At 53.0% G+C, this 17,974-nt stretch overlaps 5 protein-coding genes across 5 annotated transcripts; 2 read left to right on the top strand and 3 right to left on the bottom strand.

Annotated features, from left to right (window-relative positions):
• Nucleotides 1-865: 865 nt before the first annotated feature.
• AB675_9403 (uncharacterized protein) lies at nt 866-3,275 on the top strand (the record flags this gene model as incomplete). The annotated part of the gene is made up of 5 exons (XM_018149933.1): nt 866-1,133; nt 1,185-1,469; nt 1,704-2,333; nt 2,385-3,056; nt 3,109-3,275. The coding sequence occupies 5 exons, from the start codon at nt 866-868 to the stop codon at nt 3,273-3,275; spliced, it is 2,022 nt and encodes a 673-aa protein (XP_018001577.1).
• Nucleotides 3,276-5,712: 2,437 nt separating this feature from the next.
• AB675_9402 (Palmitoyltransferase pfa5) lies at nt 5,713-7,157 on the bottom strand (the record flags this gene model as incomplete). The annotated part of the gene is made up of 2 exons (XM_018149932.1): nt 5,713-6,651; nt 6,705-7,157. The coding sequence occupies 2 exons, from the start codon at nt 7,155-7,157 to the stop codon at nt 5,713-5,715; spliced, it is 1,392 nt and encodes a 463-aa protein (XP_018001366.1).
• A 795-nt stretch (nt 7,158-7,952) lies between these two features.
• Nucleotides 7,953-9,406, bottom strand: AB675_9401 (uncharacterized protein; the record flags this gene model as incomplete). The annotated part of the gene is made up of 2 exons (XM_018149931.1): nt 7,953-8,550; nt 8,622-9,406. 2 exons carry the CDS (start codon nt 9,404-9,406, stop codon nt 7,953-7,955), a joined length of 1,383 nt encoding a protein of 460 aa, XP_018001589.1.
• A 1,187-nt stretch (nt 9,407-10,593) lies between these two features.
• Nucleotides 10,594-12,159, bottom strand: AB675_9400 (Transcription factor SPT8; the record flags this gene model as incomplete). The annotated part of the gene is made up of 1 exon (XM_018149930.1): nt 10,594-12,159. The coding sequence occupies one exon, from the start codon at nt 12,157-12,159 to the stop codon at nt 10,594-10,596; it is 1,566 nt and encodes a 521-aa protein (XP_018001460.1).
• A 1,311-nt stretch (nt 12,160-13,470) lies between these two features.
• AB675_9399 (Helicase required for RNAi-mediated heterochromatin assembly 1) lies at nt 13,471-17,277 on the top strand (the record flags this gene model as incomplete). The annotated part of the gene is made up of 3 exons (XM_018149927.1): nt 13,471-13,549; nt 13,597-13,623; nt 13,676-17,277. 3 exons carry the CDS (start codon nt 13,471-13,473, stop codon nt 17,275-17,277), a joined length of 3,708 nt encoding a protein of 1,235 aa, XP_018001529.1.
• Between the last annotated feature and the right edge of the window lie 697 nt (nt 17,278-17,974).

Here is a 17,974-nt window from a genome sequence, read left to right as displayed (position 1 = left end):
TGTCCTGCAAGGTCCAGGAGGTAGACAGCAACACGCGCGGCCACACCTGATTCTCTTAAGAGCATTCCGACATCTGCACCGCCACTTCTGACGTCCGCTCCTTCCCTCACTTTTACCCGCCACTGGCTATCCTGGTCACAGACGACCAACGACCAACGACAAAGAGCCTCTACCTGAACAACACATCTACAGACAGCACGTCTATGCACCTCAGTACATGGTATGCCCTGTTTCTTTCTGAGTCTTCCACCCTGGCATTCTGCACTCGAATCATCACTCCATCCACCAAGCCCACTTGGGGCGTTCGGAAATAATTGTTCACATGCTGCCCTGGTCTGCCGAATTTGCCCACTGTTTCAACTTCAACAACATCCCGGACAACTCGAGCGTTCGCGATCTTTGGCTCTCGACCAAAACAGTTTCGGTCTTATACAGGACTCGTCTCAATCATCCTGGTTCCTGCCTTGTCGCAAGCTCTGACAGGCACCTTCTCTCCAGAAGGCCAACGGCCAGCCAATAGGGTAGATCCTCCTACCGTTTCTGCAACAAACGGCACTCTCGATATCAATCTCACCCACAATGTATGCAGTCCTTCCATCTACTGCTTGACCGAAGGTCGGCGACACACGACGCAATTGTCATCGGCCGGGTATTGTCTAAGCGAGAATGCTGTTCCTGTCGCCAATCTCTCCACTACGGTACACCATCATGGATATGCCTTCACCTGACTGCCTTCACTTGTTCGTCCCTGACGAGTACTTACCCTGGCGCATGTTCATCGCCTCATTCCCCGAGTGACACATGCGCCTTGCTTCGATCTTCGCATGTTTCGCGTGGTTGACACCATTGCTGACGCACTCTCTTCATGCAGCATCGCCAACAACGAAACTATCAAGGACCGGCGCCTTTACATCCCGCACAACATCAGCCGCGCAGTGTGAGCAGCAATAGTCAACCCGAGCAGCAGCCGTATCCCGTGGCTGGTCCGTACAATCCGCAAATCGGCCTACAGTCGCCTTTTCTGGGCAATCAACCACATTTTCAAGCACATCCGACGCCCGACAGTTCTTACTATCCATCAAACCCTAGTCCACGAAGTCAACACAGTACAGCTGGACCGTATTATCCAGCTGGTAAGTCTCCGCGCATCATTTGTGGCAGCAAGGTACTAATACGAGGCTCAGAGAAGCCCGATTCTATGGCAGCAGCCGCGACGATGCAGCGACCTTACCCTCCGTCCATCTACAACACGCCACAATCGAACTCGCCTGCGTCGGTAACTTCTCCTCAATCTCATGACCCTGCTCGACCAATGTACGGGCACCCAGGCCCGCAACTTGGACAAGGTATCTATGGGTATCCTCAACCATATCCGCCGATGAACCAGCCGACGAGTTATGGGCACAATCAGAACCAGCAGCAGCAACACCCGATGGGTAATCAGCCAATGATGCAATATCCTCAGACAAGTCAGCAATTACCTCAACCAGGAGTTCCAAGTCACCATCCGGCACTTGCAAATCAAAGCCCTCGAATGAAATCGGAGAGCCAGCATCAACAGTATATGCCGATGAAACCGGAACCTCCATCGCATTATCCGCCACCGCCTCAACAGCAGCAGCAGCAGCAGCAGCAACGGCAATCGATGAGTCTGCAGCACAACCATCCGCACACGCCGGCCTCTTCTCATACATCTTTGCAAGCACCTCAAGCTCAGTCTGCTCCTCCGAGCGGGTCTAGTGCGGCGCCTGGGCCTATTCCAGCAACCACGCCTCTGGTGGTCAAACAGGATAGCACTGGCGTTCAATGGATCGCTTTTGAGTACTCAAGAGATCGCGTCAAGATGGAGTACACGATTCGGTGCGATGTCGAGTCGATCAACACGCACGAGCTCTCACAGGACTTCAAGGCAGAAAACTGCGTGTACCCGCGTGCGACAGTGGCAAAGGAACAGTACAAAGGGAACAGACATGGCTACGAGACAGATTGCAATCAGGTTGGCTGGGCTTTGGCAGAATTGAATCCTTGCTTGAGGGGCAAAAGAGGCTTGATCCAGCGAGCAGTGGATAGCTGGAGGAACAGCAATCAAGATCCTCGCCTACGAAGCCGCAGAGTCCGTCGACAAGCCAAGGTTACGACACGGACATCAAAAATGGGGGGTGCCGCGGGCAATCAAACACCGGGACCGAGTGCACCTGGCTCGGCAGGGCTTCCTGGTCAACAATCGATGCCAGCTCCCAGCTCGCGACCACCCGGCCCCATGTCGTCTGCCCCTCAGTCACTTCATCACCACGGCCAGGATATGTCGCCCACAGGTCACGATAACATGCCACGTTAGTATTCCTTCTCTTTTTCATTCACGGCTACAAGCTGACATAGACCAGCATCCGCATACAATCAACCACATCAAAGTTATCGTCAGAGCCCCGTCAGTCAACACATGCCCAGTCCACAGGACCTTCGACAAGCACAGGTTTTCCCTGGCTACCAAAATTATCCTCAAGTTCCCACAAGCATGTCTTCTATGCCACCCGCCATGCAACCAGGAATGCACCATTTAGGCCGGCCAGGTGGACCTGCTGCAATGGCATCTAGCGACGCCGATATGAAAAATTCCGACGACATCGCTCTCTTTGGCGACGTTCCGGAAGACAAGAGACGCAAGTTCATTCTGGTTGAGGACACACAGAAGAACGCCCGTGTTCGCGTCAAAGTGACGCTTGATCAGATTGAAATGAGCGAGATACCCGACTCCTATCGCAAGCAGAACTCAGTCTTTCCAAGGGCATACTACCCTGTGCAGATGCAAGGGGACAGAGACTCGACTCGAGACGGCAGATATGCCGAGGAGGGCGACGAGGTAGATGCGGGCGCTCCTGTTGCCGGTCGGACGAACGTACCAGTCGATCTATCTGGTGGAGAAGGAGAGATTGCTGTACCCAAGATCTCAAAAGCGAAGCGCTCGCGCGAGGAAAAGGTCAATGAGCTAGGCTACCGCATGGCTTGGGGTCAAGGACGTGTCTTCTCTGGCCGGCCTGTGTTCCTTGCTCGAGCATGTAAGTTTCTCTTGTGGATTTTCAAGACCAGTCGACTAACAGCATGAAACAGTGGATGCCTATCGCAGCAAGCAGAGAAGCACGCTCATATCTGCTGGGCAAGACGCCGCCGTCATTCCTGACCACCTCGAGACTCGACCTGGGAAGAGACGATGGCTCGAACGTCAGAATGCAGCTTCGTCGCCTGACCATGGGCAAGCAGACGCGTCTTCCGAGTAGACGTCTCCAGCGACCGCACCAATAAGCGAACCGCTTTCCAGTATCCATGTCAAAGGCAAACTACATGTACTGGCGTCGCAACAGCCGCATTCAGAAGAGCCCGCGCCAACGCTGCCGCGGCTTCAGACCCTGCAACACTCACCTGGTCGACGAAACTCTTGCAGACCTCTATGTTTGTTGCGGAGACCCATATTTGCGGCCTTCTCTACCTTGATCCGTCAAAGTGCTCCTGCACCCCTGACAACGGTGCATTATCAGTCGATTGATACTGATAGAAGGCTCCCGGGTTGAGTAAAGAAGACGAGACATTGACCGAATCGGTCGCATTTGCGACCCTCGATGAACGACTACAACGACTTTTATTCTATTCTTCATTCAACAAAATCCCCATGATCTCGTCACATTTTTTTAACGATTGGTATCATTTACGGCGATCTGCTAGCGCTGCGGCTGAGCATACGAGGAGACACGCCTGCTGGAATCGACCGGAGCAGGAGTCCTTTGCACATAAAACCATGTGGTATTGTGAACATAACAGATTCACGGTGTTCGTAGCAAATGGAAAGCATTCTGGCTTTCTCATGTGTACAGAAATAGGGCGAACGAAACGATGGAGGGCATTTTGTGTTGAGCGACAGAACATGGAGGATGTCTGTCTGGAAGGAGGATATGCCAGTGGCATGGCTGTTCCGGAGAAGCAAAGGGCCGCTTTTGACGACTATTCATTTCATACCCACGCCTTTTCATTTCGACAACACCCTATCTTACCGATGTATTTACGAGGAGGACTAAGATCAGCTGTATATTCAGAGACTCGAATCTTAGGAGGGAGGAAGGGGGTTTCAACTTTCATGCAGAGGATGACACAGAGTCTTGTACTTGATGATGAACCTGGCTGGACAATCAGGCTGCAAAACTCTTGCGCAGTCATGGCGATCTTTGTACCGTCCCACAAGCAAAGCGAAACCCTCCAGATGGCCAGAGCTGGAACGGCCGTTTCGCGGTCACTGACGGCGCGACATCAAACAGACAGAACAATTTATACTGTGTTGAGATCTCTTCCTACCGAGCTTAGCTTGTCACTTGCCCTTCTGCTGATTTCTCTCGACTCGTGGCCGCTCCAAGAACGCACAAGAACGTGAGCATCAAGGGTTCCCCATGCTCTGCATATCACTGTAAACCAGTCAGAGACGAGAACTTGCGCGATCCCGCATAAACACTCACTCATGACTACAATGATCCTGCCTCGCTGCGTGGACGTCGTGCTGCATGACAGCTTGCTCAAGTCAGGAACATATTGGCCCCTGCTTGTGACAGTAGTCTCCTCGCCCGTTTTATCCCTGCATAAAGAGCTTGAAGTACTTCCTCGGCGTGTTCTCGAAGCCGCGCCTTTTGCAGAACGTGGTCTGCTGCTCCTCCTCACGCTCCGTCGCGCGAGATGGATTACGCGTGTTCCTTGCCTCAGACGGGCCTGTGCTTTCAGACTACAGGGAGGCCGCTGGGATGTGTGCTGCCTCGCCTGCCCAGATACGCGGAGCCAGTCGCAACTCCCTTTCCATGTTGCTTGTCATGAGCGATCGCCCCTTCCGCTGAGCAATGCTGTGGGATCGCGCCTTCCTCGAGGCAAAGCTGTTCGCGCGCAACTTCCTCTATCATTGCTCAGTCGTGCCTTCTTCTAAATCATCTTGCTCGGTCGTGCCTTCCTCTGAGCGATGTTGTTTCGGTCGCGACTTCCTCAAAGCGACATCGGTCACTCGTGCCTTCCTCTGAGCACCACTGTTCGGTCGTGACTTCCTCCATGCAACGCTGATCAGTAGTGCTTTTTTCAAAGCGACTTCTTCTGGTCGCCCCTGCCCCTAATCAACTTTCTTCAGTCGCACTTGCTGGGGCGCTGTTATTGCTTTGCACCCTCCCCCAAGCCACGTATTTTCCTGAGTCGCCGCTTCCGCATGTACAAGAGTCTCGATCGTAGTTTCTCGAAAGTAACGATTTGCATGCACAGAGTCGTTCCTTCCGCACTTGGTAGCAGAAGTAGATCTTGTCAACCCGTCGGACAAGGTTCGTCATCCGGCGCTATATGATGCTTGTCAACCGGCGTTGGACGGTGCGCGTCAGCCGGTCTGCAAGGACGCATGTCATCCGGTCTCCCGACGGGCTTGAATTATCAGCGACCCAGTTGCAACAAGGAAGCGCGATGACAGCGAGGAGGGAGCAAAGGGATCTGACGCCGCATGGTGACAAGATACCCCGAAGATTCGTGACATCGAAGAGAAATGTCTTGCATCGACGGCGCTGGTCTGGATATAGTCTGATTTGTTGCCAATGCTAGGCATGCTGCTGTATCCAAAGTTGTAGATCAATGTGTGGTCCGCTCCCATGTCCACACTCCTGAAGCTCATATTATTCCATCGTTGTGAATTCCTTGACCGTCCCCAAATCACCCACTGGCCTGGCTCGTGCTTTCCCCGGTCGATCGGCTCTCCCTTCGACCATGCCATTCTTCATGACGAGCCGTTTCCGTAGGTGACGCCGGCTTCCTTCTCCGCTTCCGCCTGCCCTTGCTACCTCCATAGCGTTGTCTGTCGCCCCCCTCGGCAATACCGGCACGCTTCTTCAACTTGTAGACCAAAGGCCCCATTTTGTACGAGCTTTGGGGCGAACGTGGACGCTGCTGCGTACATGGCGAGTGGTGGATGGGCGAGAGCCATTCTAGGACAGAATTCCCCATTACTGTTTTGAAGTTGTTGAAAAGGCCCAGGTCGTAAGGATTGGCCCCTGGCTCGGCCTCAAGGATGGCAAATGTGCGTTGAGGTTGGGTGTGAGTGGGCGCTGCAGAAGTTTGCTGTGCACCATTGAGATCCTGTGGCTGCTGAGTCGGCATTTCAGAGCCAGGTTGTGGGTAGTTCGCCCCATTGTCTTCGAGCAAATGGAGCTGTTCCGAAGGCGGACGAGGATAAGTGATCCAGCGTATTGAGTCCCGCTGCGCCTGTGTCAGGCGCTCAAAGGTCGTATAAGGTACATGAACTGCAATGTAGTAGACGTGACTTCGTCGATCATAATTATCAATAGTCGTAGTGTTCCGGAACGCGAACTCCAAACTTGAGCCGCACATGCCCATGCCAAAGAGTAAGAATAATGCCGAAAGCGCAAGGGCCAATATCCAATGCACATTCACGTCCGAGAAATGTCGCTGTCGTTGCCGCAAGAAGTAAGATATGTGCACAACATTGAAGAAACAGAAGACTCCAGTCCAAAAGGTGAACTGAATGAAGAACTTGAATGACGTCTCGGAAACCACGCCGCCGACCCACGGACAGAAATGGTCCATCTTGTACACGCAGCGGTTCAGCTCGCTGCAGTGATGGACACGGTCGACCTTGTAATTGTAGCAGTGGCTGCAGAACCTCGGTCGCCATCCCATTGGCAGACGAAGACATCCTTCAGCCAGAAGTCTTGTACGCGGTAGCTCTCCGCGTCAGGCAGCGTGCCTTTGGCCGAAACGCCCTGCCCAGAGTCTGTATCCTCTTCAACTGTCTTTTCTGATTCCCGCTTTTCCGCCTTTCGCCTTTGATTTCGCTCGACGTACCACTGCGGGCCCCGTGGGACAACTCCAGGATTCAGGAGGATAGTTGAGACCAACCGCGCGTAGCTTACGAGCAGGAGACAGAGCAGAATGTAGAAGATCGTAAGAATCGCAATGGCTGTCCCCGTTCGAGGTTGCAGGCCGGACGAAGCACTCGGTCTGAGAAGGTAGTCGATACATTCCTCCTTGGTGACAGCATATGAGGCGTATCCGATGATAGCGAGCAGAAGGATCGGTATAATCCTTGCAGTCCAGATGTTGGCAGCGCGATTCGCCGCGGTACCAGGACCCATCGCCATAGTGAGCGACGAAGCGATAGATTTACGACAACATGGGCATTTTCGAGGCAGTGCAGCACGTGCGCACCGACGTCGAATGCAATTGTATAATGCACGACAACAGATATCTGTTTGTCGTGTCACTAAGAGGCTGATAGTCCGTCGTCATCTCGACTTCGACCGACGCCTCCGGAGCCACGCCGCACGAAATCTCGCTTGCCGGGATTAAGCTAGCGTCGTGACCAACTTCCACGATCAATGTCAACCGGTCTCAAATCTCTGGTCCCTTGTCAACCGGCCTTGCCCGAAATCCTTTGTCAACCGGCCGCGGGCACCATACACCAAGACTTCGCGTCAATGCTACATGATTCTTGCTTCGTTGATCTGCACATAGCAGGTCTCGGATGGCCATATACAGTGATGATGAGGCGCTGCATACGTTGGTGCGACCACACCGTGCTTGCAGCGAAAGGAGGTGATCTATGCACGAAGACAATCAATCCACCGGCCTGAATATATTACCTGTGTCGACTCCCTCAAAAGCTATTTTCATAGTGTGAACGATCGCCTGTGGAAGATCCCACACATCATTCCATCTGCCTTGTCGGTCCTATGGCAGGCCTTGCCGCCCCCTGAGAACACTACTTGGATGAGCTAGCGCGTTCGCCGAGTCCCAAAGTCAACTAAACATCAAGCAGGGCAGCAGACCGCGCGGGACCCGGGCGTTCGTCCAAGACTGCCTCATAAGTCCCATGAACCAGCCACGCCCGCTCACTGTACGTAGCTGCCGCTGCCTGGAAGGCACATCGCCCCAAGTTACTCGCTAGAGCTCCCCATGTCCTCCTCGCCGTCCTCGTCGTCGCTGTCAGCAGCGCCTGCCACGAACTCATCATCGGTTTTGGTGTCCACGTCAGTCGCACCTTCTCCGCCTACATGTCCCTTTCCTGCAATGTCATCACGGCGAGTATCCTTCGCACTTTCCTCGATATGCAGCTTCTCTACTGCCAAAGTCATGCTTTGTGTGCCTGCTGTCTCAGCCATTAGCTCGATGCGGCTCAGTTCTCGACTTCCCCCGTCCCCTGCCGCACCTGATGATAATGATGCACTTCTGGTCCGCAACGCCAATGAGTTGCTTGGCTTGCTGAGGCCGCCTCCCAAGAACTTCAACCTCGCTCCCTGAATGATCGGCTCAGGGTTGGCGTCGTAGCCAGCATCCTTGGTGCGCTTTGAGCGGTAGACGACGAGTTGACCCCAATACTCTGTTCGTGCGTCGAGGGTGGGCAATGAGGTGAGCGAGACCGAGCGCTTGCGTTTGCCTGAGGTGGGCGGTTCCAGAGCGCTGAGGGCTGCTGGAAAGTAGGGCTTGTGAACGTTGAGCAGGCCGAGGTTGATGAGCTTTGTGCGAGGCATGTACCTGTGAAAGCATCTATTAGCAAGCGAACCAAAAGATCACGTAGCTGTGTTGTGCAGCCGGAGTAGACTTACTGGAAGACAAATTTTGCGTACGGTTTGGAATAATCCAGCATATCACCACGGACGTAGTAGCATTCTTCATTCTTGCCTTCGGCATTCGCAAGGGTCACAGAGTGAGGACCATTAGCCAGGGGCCATCGACCATCGTCCGGTGCTTCTGCCGCTTCTTGCATAGCATCTGGCGCCACCATCTGGAAGGTTGTTGACGCCTTACTAGTCTGAACGAATCGTGCCAGATGAACCTCGATAGTGCCATGCTTTCCGGGCGGACTAGTCCTGCTGGAACTCACGGCCCGTGTAGGAGGGGAGGAAGAAGATGTGATGTCGAGTCGGCTGAGCATGGCATCGACACCCTCCTCACTGAAGATCCAATTCCATCGCCGCCAAATGCCTTTCGCGTCCTTCGAACATTTGTGAGACATGATGGCGCCATCTCTGAACGCATCACAATCGAAATCGAGCTTGTGAATCTTCGAATCGTGCTGTTCGCCATCTACGAAGACCGCGGCTTCGATGTCCCATGGGGGCGATCTAAGGCGTTCAGCAACATCAGGCTGATAGTTTTCGACAATCCGGGCGGCGTAAAAGGACGTTGCTTGCTCAAGGATAATGTTCGATTCAGGCAGCGAGAATGGCCCCACGGCTTGTATGCGGATGCGGAACTTGGTACTTGCTCGAGACTCGATCTTGGTGCTGATGGTTCGCTCCGATGCCCGGTGAGTCTTGGTGCCGTACTCTGTGAAGGTCTCGTTGTCGAACGTCTCGACTGTGACGCGAAAGCCGTGTGCTGTTGGCATGGAGGTACAGTGACTCAACAATGTGCAGACTCTGCAAGCGAGGAATAGATCTCAGTCTTGGGTTGATATGCGGTCGGTCTGGAGCTGGTGTCTTCTCGGCCTCGAATGAGTTGCTGTCCGATCTTGAGTGAGTATCTGTCCAGTCTCGCGATGGTATCCGTTCAATCTCGAGATGAGATCTGCCCGGACTCGCGATGGCATCTGCTTATCTGAGTAGATACAGAGCAGGAAAGACGATAAGTGAGCAACGCAACAGGAGGGTAAGGAGTTGAGCAGAAGCTTGAGTACAATCTGAGAAATAGTTGTAAGCAGGCAGCATTGAAGTTAGGCATCTTGAAAGCAAAGTCTGATAATGGCAGATGCTGAGAGAAGAAATGTAGAAGACAACGGAAGAGAAACTGCACAAAGCTGTGGCGCGTAGCTGATTGTCCTTAATCCAGCTATCCTAGAAAGTGGTTCAGAGGCCGCCCTGGATGTTTGAAGTCAGAGAAATGCAAGATCGAAACAAGGTGCCCCTGTTCCGCCTTCAGATGTGATTGCCGTTCTTGTCGCAAGGGTCGAGCGACATCAACTCCGCCCGCGCCATGTACTGAACCGTGAAAATCGCGTAGGATCCTCGCCGTCGATGTATGGTATAGAAGCTGCGGAGCCTACTTGTGGTTCTTCGATGGTAGCATACACTGCCTAATATCCATCGAGGAGACCTGTGAGTTCATCGAGCGGGCCGACGTGAAAGAAGCCAACAGACTGCGACCGGTTCATGAACGTTTGGTCGGTTCGTGCCCCAGCCTTGAAGCTTATGTGGCGCTGGCTTGGATCGATTGACCGACGTGTAGTCCCATCCTCGCAATATGGAACACGTGCGTCGTCCTTGCTGATATCGATCTCGTTGCCACCGATGACAATTGCCAATTCGGCGCCAGAGTTGGTCGGCATATCGTGCTAAGGTTGCAACAGTGTCTGCGCCTGGAGAACTGCTAAAATTGTCAGGGATGTAGCGTGAAGGCAAAGAGCAACAGACAACCTAGCGTACCAGTAGCAGCTACAAGCTAAAGAGGAACTTCACTTCGCTGTGTCGGATTGAGCGACCATAGACATTGGGTGATTGAGCCAACGAGGTGCACTGCAAGGCTCCGGCAAGCGGAATGATGATACGGAGCGTTGGATGCACAGCCGAGTCTCTATCCTCATGCCGATGCTCCAATTTCGTAACCAAGTAGCACCTCAGTGGACGTGCCTTCCCATCCTCGATTGCCACCGGTGGACATCAAGAACCGACAAGCTGGATCGATGTACAACTGCGAGATCACACCCGTCCGATGACCAGGAACGATGGAGAACGGTACTGTAGATCTTGCTGTGTTTGATTCCTTCAAGTCATAGAGCCGCAGAATGTCGAATGATGCGCAGATCAAGTGCCTACCGTTCGGCATTGCCTTGACAGACGTTACCGCACCACTCCCTTGAGGGAACCGGAATACCCTTTCTGGACTTTTGAGACCTTTGCGCAGATCATATTCTTCAACGGTGTTATTCCGCCGGCCTGCATAGATATTGTTGCCATCCGGAGACCAGCATGCGCTGACACACCAAGGAGGAGTATTCCGTGGGACAATTCTAGCCACTGGGTTTGGCTGTCGCCTGTCCCATACTCTGATCGCTCCATCGATCGACGTCGCGAGGAATGTCGAGTCAGAAGTCACGGCAGCGACTGCATCAGTGGCATTATCGGGCACATCAGCGTCGTCTGAGTGAGGTAGACCGTTAGCAGTCGGCTCTTGGCTGCCATTCGGAACAGTATCGCCCACGTGCGATTCTCCGTTCAATACTGGTTGCTCGGAGATAGAGTGCGGAGGCTGCACGGGCTGGAGCTGGTTACTGCTCTCTGCTGCTTGCGTGTCATCGGTTTCTCCTGCTTGTGCTTCAGCCGCAAGTGCACTAGCTGGATCTTGGTCTTCACCGAATCCATCCAGACCAGCCCCATTTCCCATGACAGCACCCGCACTGTCACCGAACAGGTCGTCGTCTCCTTCGTCGCCGCCAAAGAGCGAATCTGGGCTTTCCCTAGCTACCTCAGCGGGCGCTTGGCTTCCAGCCCGACTATGGACACCATTGACGAGACCTTCGCTTTTTTTCGAAGACGCCGATCCGTTGATAGCAATTGTCTCGCCTGATTCGGCAGGGACGGGCAGGCTTGAGATCGGCCGCGCCTCAATACAAGAGATCTGTTGAGCACTGGCGGCAAAAGTGGTTCTTGGCTTCCCAGTCTCAAGATCCCAGTCAACCACAGTCTTGTCCCAGCTTCCCGAAAGCAGGCTCTTCTCGTCAGAGGACAATGATAGCACCGAAACAGCGGAGGTATGTTTCCTCAAAATGGTAATTTCGCGTCCTTCCTCATGCCGCACTGACTGTAATCGAATCCCGCCTGAAGCTGTCCCGGAGAGCAGCCACAATGCCTGGCTATGGCATGCAAGGGAGTAGACGGGTGATATGACCTGAGAAGCAGTGCTGGCGATCGACGTGCCCAATCGAACCTTGTCATCCCAGTTCTCCCAGTAAGTCATCAGGACAGCCGCCTTGACAACGCTGTCAACGAAAGGGTGGCGCTGAGCCACTGTGAGTGCAAGTTTGTTGTTGACAGTGTCCGCCCAGTTGAACTTCCGAATGTACCCATCTGTCCCACCGGTGAACACCCATCGTGTGTCGAAGGTGGAGCAAATGGCATTCACCGAGGTGCTCATTGGAGCAGCCATGGTCGGCACGATGTCATAATATGAAGCATTCAGCATCTCTGGCAGTACAATACGGCGGGCTTCTGCGTCTCGCGAAGCGTCAAGTTGTTCCGCTGTCGACATTTGAGTCGCGTCAGGGAGAGTTGAGTCTTGTTGGTCATCGTTGTCGGACGGCTGACTGCCACCGTCTTCATCATCGTCGTCGGCTCCCTCATCCCCGTCGTCGTCGCCATCCCCATCAGCATCGTCGTCTGGGTCTATATCGGCATCGCCATCCGGGTCGTCGATGTCTCCGTCGCCGTCCGGATCATCGACATCGCGCATGGTCTCGTCTCCATCGTCGTCGGAGTTCCCGTCCTGCGAGCCTCCGAAGTCACGGTCATCGTCATCATCGAAAGCCATGTAGGCGATGTCATTGGGTCATATAGGTTTCTGATTGAACGAACGAGCATTATGTGGTGTTCTTAAGGGAACGGTTCAGGTACAAAGGGCGCCATACCCTACATAGTCTAGCGTGGTTGCCTTCCAGGCTCTAATGCTTAGACGTAGGCCCTTAAAATGCTTCATAGACCTGTTGACTTGGCTTCTTCCCTTTCCCGATGTGCAGCTTCTTATCAGCCTTTGCTCCTGCCCTTCTGGTCAGTATCTATTGCTCTGATGGGCAGTGACGACAGTAAGCCTTACTCACTAATGCGGCCACTTTACTAGCATGAATGAGTGCAATAATGTATGTCGTGCATTGAAAGATCCCTGGTGATACTTGCTGGTGATATTAACACACTGACAATGCAGCTCATCAAGCTGGGGCCTACACTTGTCTTAACCTTACTTGCTTGCTGTACAGCAAAAAGCCTGCACACTTCGAATGAAACACCAAACATGTATTCACTCGACAAACTGACATAAAGGCAAACAAGTGAGCAGGCAATGAATTCAGATTCAGCAGATTGTGATCATCGAAGTCCTTCACATGGCTAGCACCTAGCTACTTGACCCTTCGATTTCTGGAGTTCTGGGTGGCAGGCAGCTCCAACCGCGTACTGTTTCAGTCTGTCTCGAAACACTGTACAAGGCCGGAACACCACACCATTGATATTTCCTCTGGCAATAGAGGCGACTGCAGGCGCTGCAACCTGTTCAAGTTCGGCTGAAGTGCGCACATTTGGCAGACTCCCGGCAAAGTTGCCCGATTCGCCAGTCATTCGTAGCATCTCCAAGACGACATTCATCGCACCATTTGCTATCGAAACACTCATCGACTCCAGCCGCTTGGCCAGACTCGGAGACCTAGTTAGTCCTGGATGAGAGCAAGTCTTTGAGTTGTTGCTGAGCATGGCGCGTGGCGGTGCACGCCCAGGCGCGAGAGGGGGATCGCGTGGTCGAGGTCGAGGTCGTGGTGGTCACAGCAATGGTAAGTCAACAACTAGTGTCTTAGCTTGCATCCTGACAGTGTCTTAGGCAATCATGAAGATTCAACATGGCAGTGTAAGTCTCATCCTGGCCAGTCTCATTTGACGTGTACTGACTGACGTCGCAGTTGGCGAGATGAATGCACACCTTTCAGAGAAGATTGGAGGCCGCCATGCTACATATTCCAATGATCGCAAGCCCAACATGTCAGGAGACCTGAACCTCGTTGTCAATGCTGACATCCGAAGCTATGTTCAAAAGCAGGATTCTATCGTCATCAATGCCCCGGAGGGACACTGGACTAGCAAACCTGAGGTTCCCACCGTCGATGAAATCATCCTCAACGGCAACATCCCACAAATTCTGCCTAACAAACGATCAGGCGCTTGGAAAACTAAAGACAAGTACTTGAAGGCCCATTACCAGCTTCTGCGTGAAGACGCCGTTGGACCACTACGCGAAGCTGTCGAAGACTTTCAAAAGAGTCCAGCTATGATGGACAACTACAAGATTGCTATCTATGAGAAGGTCCACATCATTGGCTTTTGTTTCACGCACATGGGCATTGCCGCTCGAGTGCGATTCTCGACACGCCGCGCACAGGCACGCATCCTATGGTCCGGCAGTAAGCGACTCGTCTCTGGGACCATGGTCGCGCTCTGTCCGGCAAGCCAAGGCTTCAAAGAGAAGTGTATCGTGGCTGTGGTGGCAGCCCGCCCGCTCGCCGGTGTTAATCTTCCTGAGCCAGAGATCGACTTGTTTTTCTTCAATGCCGCGAGCATGGAGATTGACTCCCAGCAAGAATGGATTATGATCGAGTCCAAGTCAGGTTACTTCGAGGCACATCGGCATACATTACGAGCTCTCCAGAAGATGGATCAGGAGCAATTCTCTCAGTCAAAACATCTCTGCCTTATGGATCGGGCAGTTCAACCTCCAGCATATCTGCAAGAAGATCCAGTGGTCGATCTCAGTCCAGTCTCTCGAATGGAATCGAAACCCGGTTACGGCAAGGTTGACATCATCAATCACTGGCCTGGTCCTCAGGACAGTACAATGGATAGCACTCAGTGGGAGAGCCTGCAGGAGATACTGACGAAAAGCCTTGCAGTCGTGCAAGGCCCGCCGGGAACTGGCAAGACTTATGTTTCTAAAGTCGCGCTAGAAGTCCTTCTCCGAAACATGAAAGAAGACGATCCTCCGATCATAATTGCGGCTCAGACAAACCACGCACTAGATCAACTTCTGCGGTTTGTGTCTGGGTTCGAATCTAATTACATACGACTTGGCGGCCGAAGCACTGATATTGATATCAAAAAGCGTGCTTTATATGAGATTCGCAAGGAGCAGCGAATCAATCTGCTACCTGGGAGTCTCCTTGGCAGCGCGACGACCAATTGTACCCAGCAATCCAAAGCTCTCATCAGAATCCTTGCGCCATTTCACCAGAATCCAACCACCCCGCCCAGTGTTGAGGTATTTCAGCATGTGGGTGCGATCACAGACAAGCAAGCCCACAGTCTTATGGCTGGGTCTTCTCGTTGGATCTCTGCAGATGACGAACCTATTGAGCCTTTGTCCCTCTGGGCTCAAGGTGCACTGACAGAGTTCGACTATGGCTATTCCGAGGAGCAATTCGGCTTCGATGAAGAGGATGAGGATCTCGAGATCGAACAACTGCGCGAGCAGGAGGCCGAGACGGGAGTCAACGATGCAGAGGATGAGCAGGACATTCTACATGGCCAGTGGTGCTCTGTCGAGAATCATTGGACCGTGGCCACTCCTACGGATACCGACATCAGAGGAGCCACGGCCTTCCTCGACACTGTCGACGATCTATGGCGCCTCCCCGAAGGCATACGCGGGGCAGTCTACTGGGTGATGATGCAGCGCCTCAAGGACTCTGTTCTGAACAGATTCCGCGAGCATGCAGAGTTCTACAACAAAAATGTCCAAAAGCTCAAGATTGGCAAATGGGAACGCGATGCAGTCTATCTGTCGCAGACCAAGGTCATTGGGTTGACTACGACGGGTCTTTCGAAGTATCGGCCGCTGATCTCGTCTCTAAAGCCCAAGATCGTTCTCATTGAAGAGGCTGCCGAAGTCCTTGAGGCCCCCATAACTGTTGCGTGCATGGAAAGCGTGCAGCAGCTCATTCTGGTCGGCGATCACGAACAGCTTCAGGGTCATTGCGCAGTGCATGAACTGCAAGGCGAGCCGTACAATCTTGGCGTGTCCCTGTTCGAGCGACTCGTGCTCAATGACATGCCGTACACGACACTTCTTACTCAGCGTCGAATGCATCCAGACTTTCGGAAGTTGTTGAGTCCCATCTATCCATCACTGCGGGACCACGAGACCGTCCTTCAGCGTCAAAAGCGAGAATGGGTCATGCCAAACAAGCCGAGCTATTTCTTCGACCATCGATGGTATGAGAGCAAAGATGTCCGTATGTCAATCTTCAACGAACAAGAGGCAGCATTTATCGCAGGATTCTACCGATGGCTTGTGCTAAACGGCATTCCGGTTACAGAGGTCACTATCTTGACCTTATACAACGGCCAGCGAAAGCGGATACTCAAGGAAGTTCGGAGCTATCCTGAGCTGGCACAAGTCTACAATAGAGTGAAAACTGTTGATTCATACCAAGGAGAAGAAAACACAATCGTCCTACTATCATTGGCTCGCCACAACGATGATAATCAGATTGGCTTTCTCCAGAATCGCAACCGAGCCTGTGTCGCACTATCTCGAGCCCGCGAAGGCTTCTACATCTTCGGCTCCACCAAGGTTCTGGCAAAGGAAGACCTGTGGATGAGCGTCGCGGCAAAGATGAGAGCAGATAAGCGACTGTCATCAGTGATGCCGCTAGTCTGCAGAATGCATGGCAATCGTGTCAACGTGTCTCAACCAGAGGACTGGCCACCGGTTGGTGGCTGCCAGGAAGAGTGTACGCAAGTGTTGCCTTGTGGCCATCCGTGTCAGCTGCACTGCCATCCTTTCGGTCATGACAAGGTGCACTGCCTAACGACCTGCGCAAAGACGCTCGTTTGTGGGCACAAGTGCGACCAGAAGTGCGCAGAAGAATGCGATTGCGCTTGTGATGCTTTCGCAGAAGCTTGTCGTCTCGGCGCGCGGCGTGGCATTGCTCTCTCAAATGCGCGCCAGGTACAACAGGGAGTAAATGCTGCGGGTGTGACCAAGTGGATGGATGGACAATATGTGTCTGGCGAAGATCATCCCGAAGGCAGTCTCTTCCACTTGCCAGAACAGATGAAGCACCATCCGGCGCAGGTAGGCCGACAGATGAATGGAGCCATGAACCGGGACATGAGGGTTGGTCCTGGAACTCAGTTGAGTCGCAGTCAAACAACTTCTGATAGGGGCGGCAGTGAACACGAGTTTGACATTCGTCGCAAGCAGCCGTCTCCTGCTAAGCAAGTCGAGCGCAAGCGAGAGTGGCAAGGTTTTGCACAAGGAGGTGCCAAACAGTCAGATGAAATGAGAGACGCCGAATTCATGCAAAAGGCCAAATCTCTGAAGGCGACACGAAAGCATGTCCAGCCAGGGCCTCGAAATCAGACCAGCGTTGAATTGGGGAACAACCGTCAGAAGTACACCGAGGACTTTGTGCCGGGTAGAGTGACAATGGGTGGCGTTGTGGATGGAGGTGCCGCCAGAAGTGGTGGGATTGGGGATGTGGACGAGCCACTCATTGAGTTCGACTGAGCTGTGCAGTTGAGTCTGAGCATTTTAGACGAGCCCAATGCTCAATTCGAGTCGGCGAAAATGGGCTGTAAGTGTGAGAATGGCAGTAGCTGGAGTTGGAGCGCGAACTTGAGCTCATGCATGCGTCGACACGTTCGCGATGTTCAGTATTGATGGCGAGACAATACGAGTACTTGCTCACCACCTGCATGAGTCGGCGAGCATCTGTACCTGCTGTGAAATACGAAATCATAAACTTCGAACCGCCAGTTCCCAATCAGGTATCCTCGCCATACTATGGTGACCTTAAGGTCCTCTCGCTGCAATCTGTAAGACTCACTAAACAGGTCGTCGAGATGTATCAGCGACAACGGAGCATACATATCTACAGTACCTGGGTAGTGACGTGCATCACCCCACAATTGAATGCTCCAGACCACCAAGCGGTACCGCTTCCGCAAAAAGCGTATGTACCCCTCGTGTTCAGAAACATGACGCCGGGGTCTACATGGTCATACTACGGTAAATCGTCATTGCCCAATTGCTTACCTGTCACTATTTGAGATCATAGCTGTAGTTGTCCCTTGCAATTCCTTCCGGTAACGCACGAGATCTGACAAGCGAGTTCTTGCTGCTTCTACATTGCATACTGCCGCTCTAGCACCGGGAGCCGATCACCACTGCTGTTTACGGACGAGCGGCTACTAGCATATTGTAT

Source organism: Cyphellophora attinorum (genome assembly GCF_001299255.1).
Source record: "Cyphellophora attinorum strain CBS 131958 chromosome Unknown Contig9, whole genome shotgun sequence".
In the NCBI taxonomy this organism is placed as follows: domain Eukaryota; kingdom Fungi; phylum Ascomycota; class Eurotiomycetes; order Chaetothyriales; family Cyphellophoraceae; genus Cyphellophora; species Cyphellophora attinorum.
The sequence above is the reverse complement of the archived record's forward strand: the minus strand, read 5'-3'. Positions and strand labels throughout refer to the sequence as shown.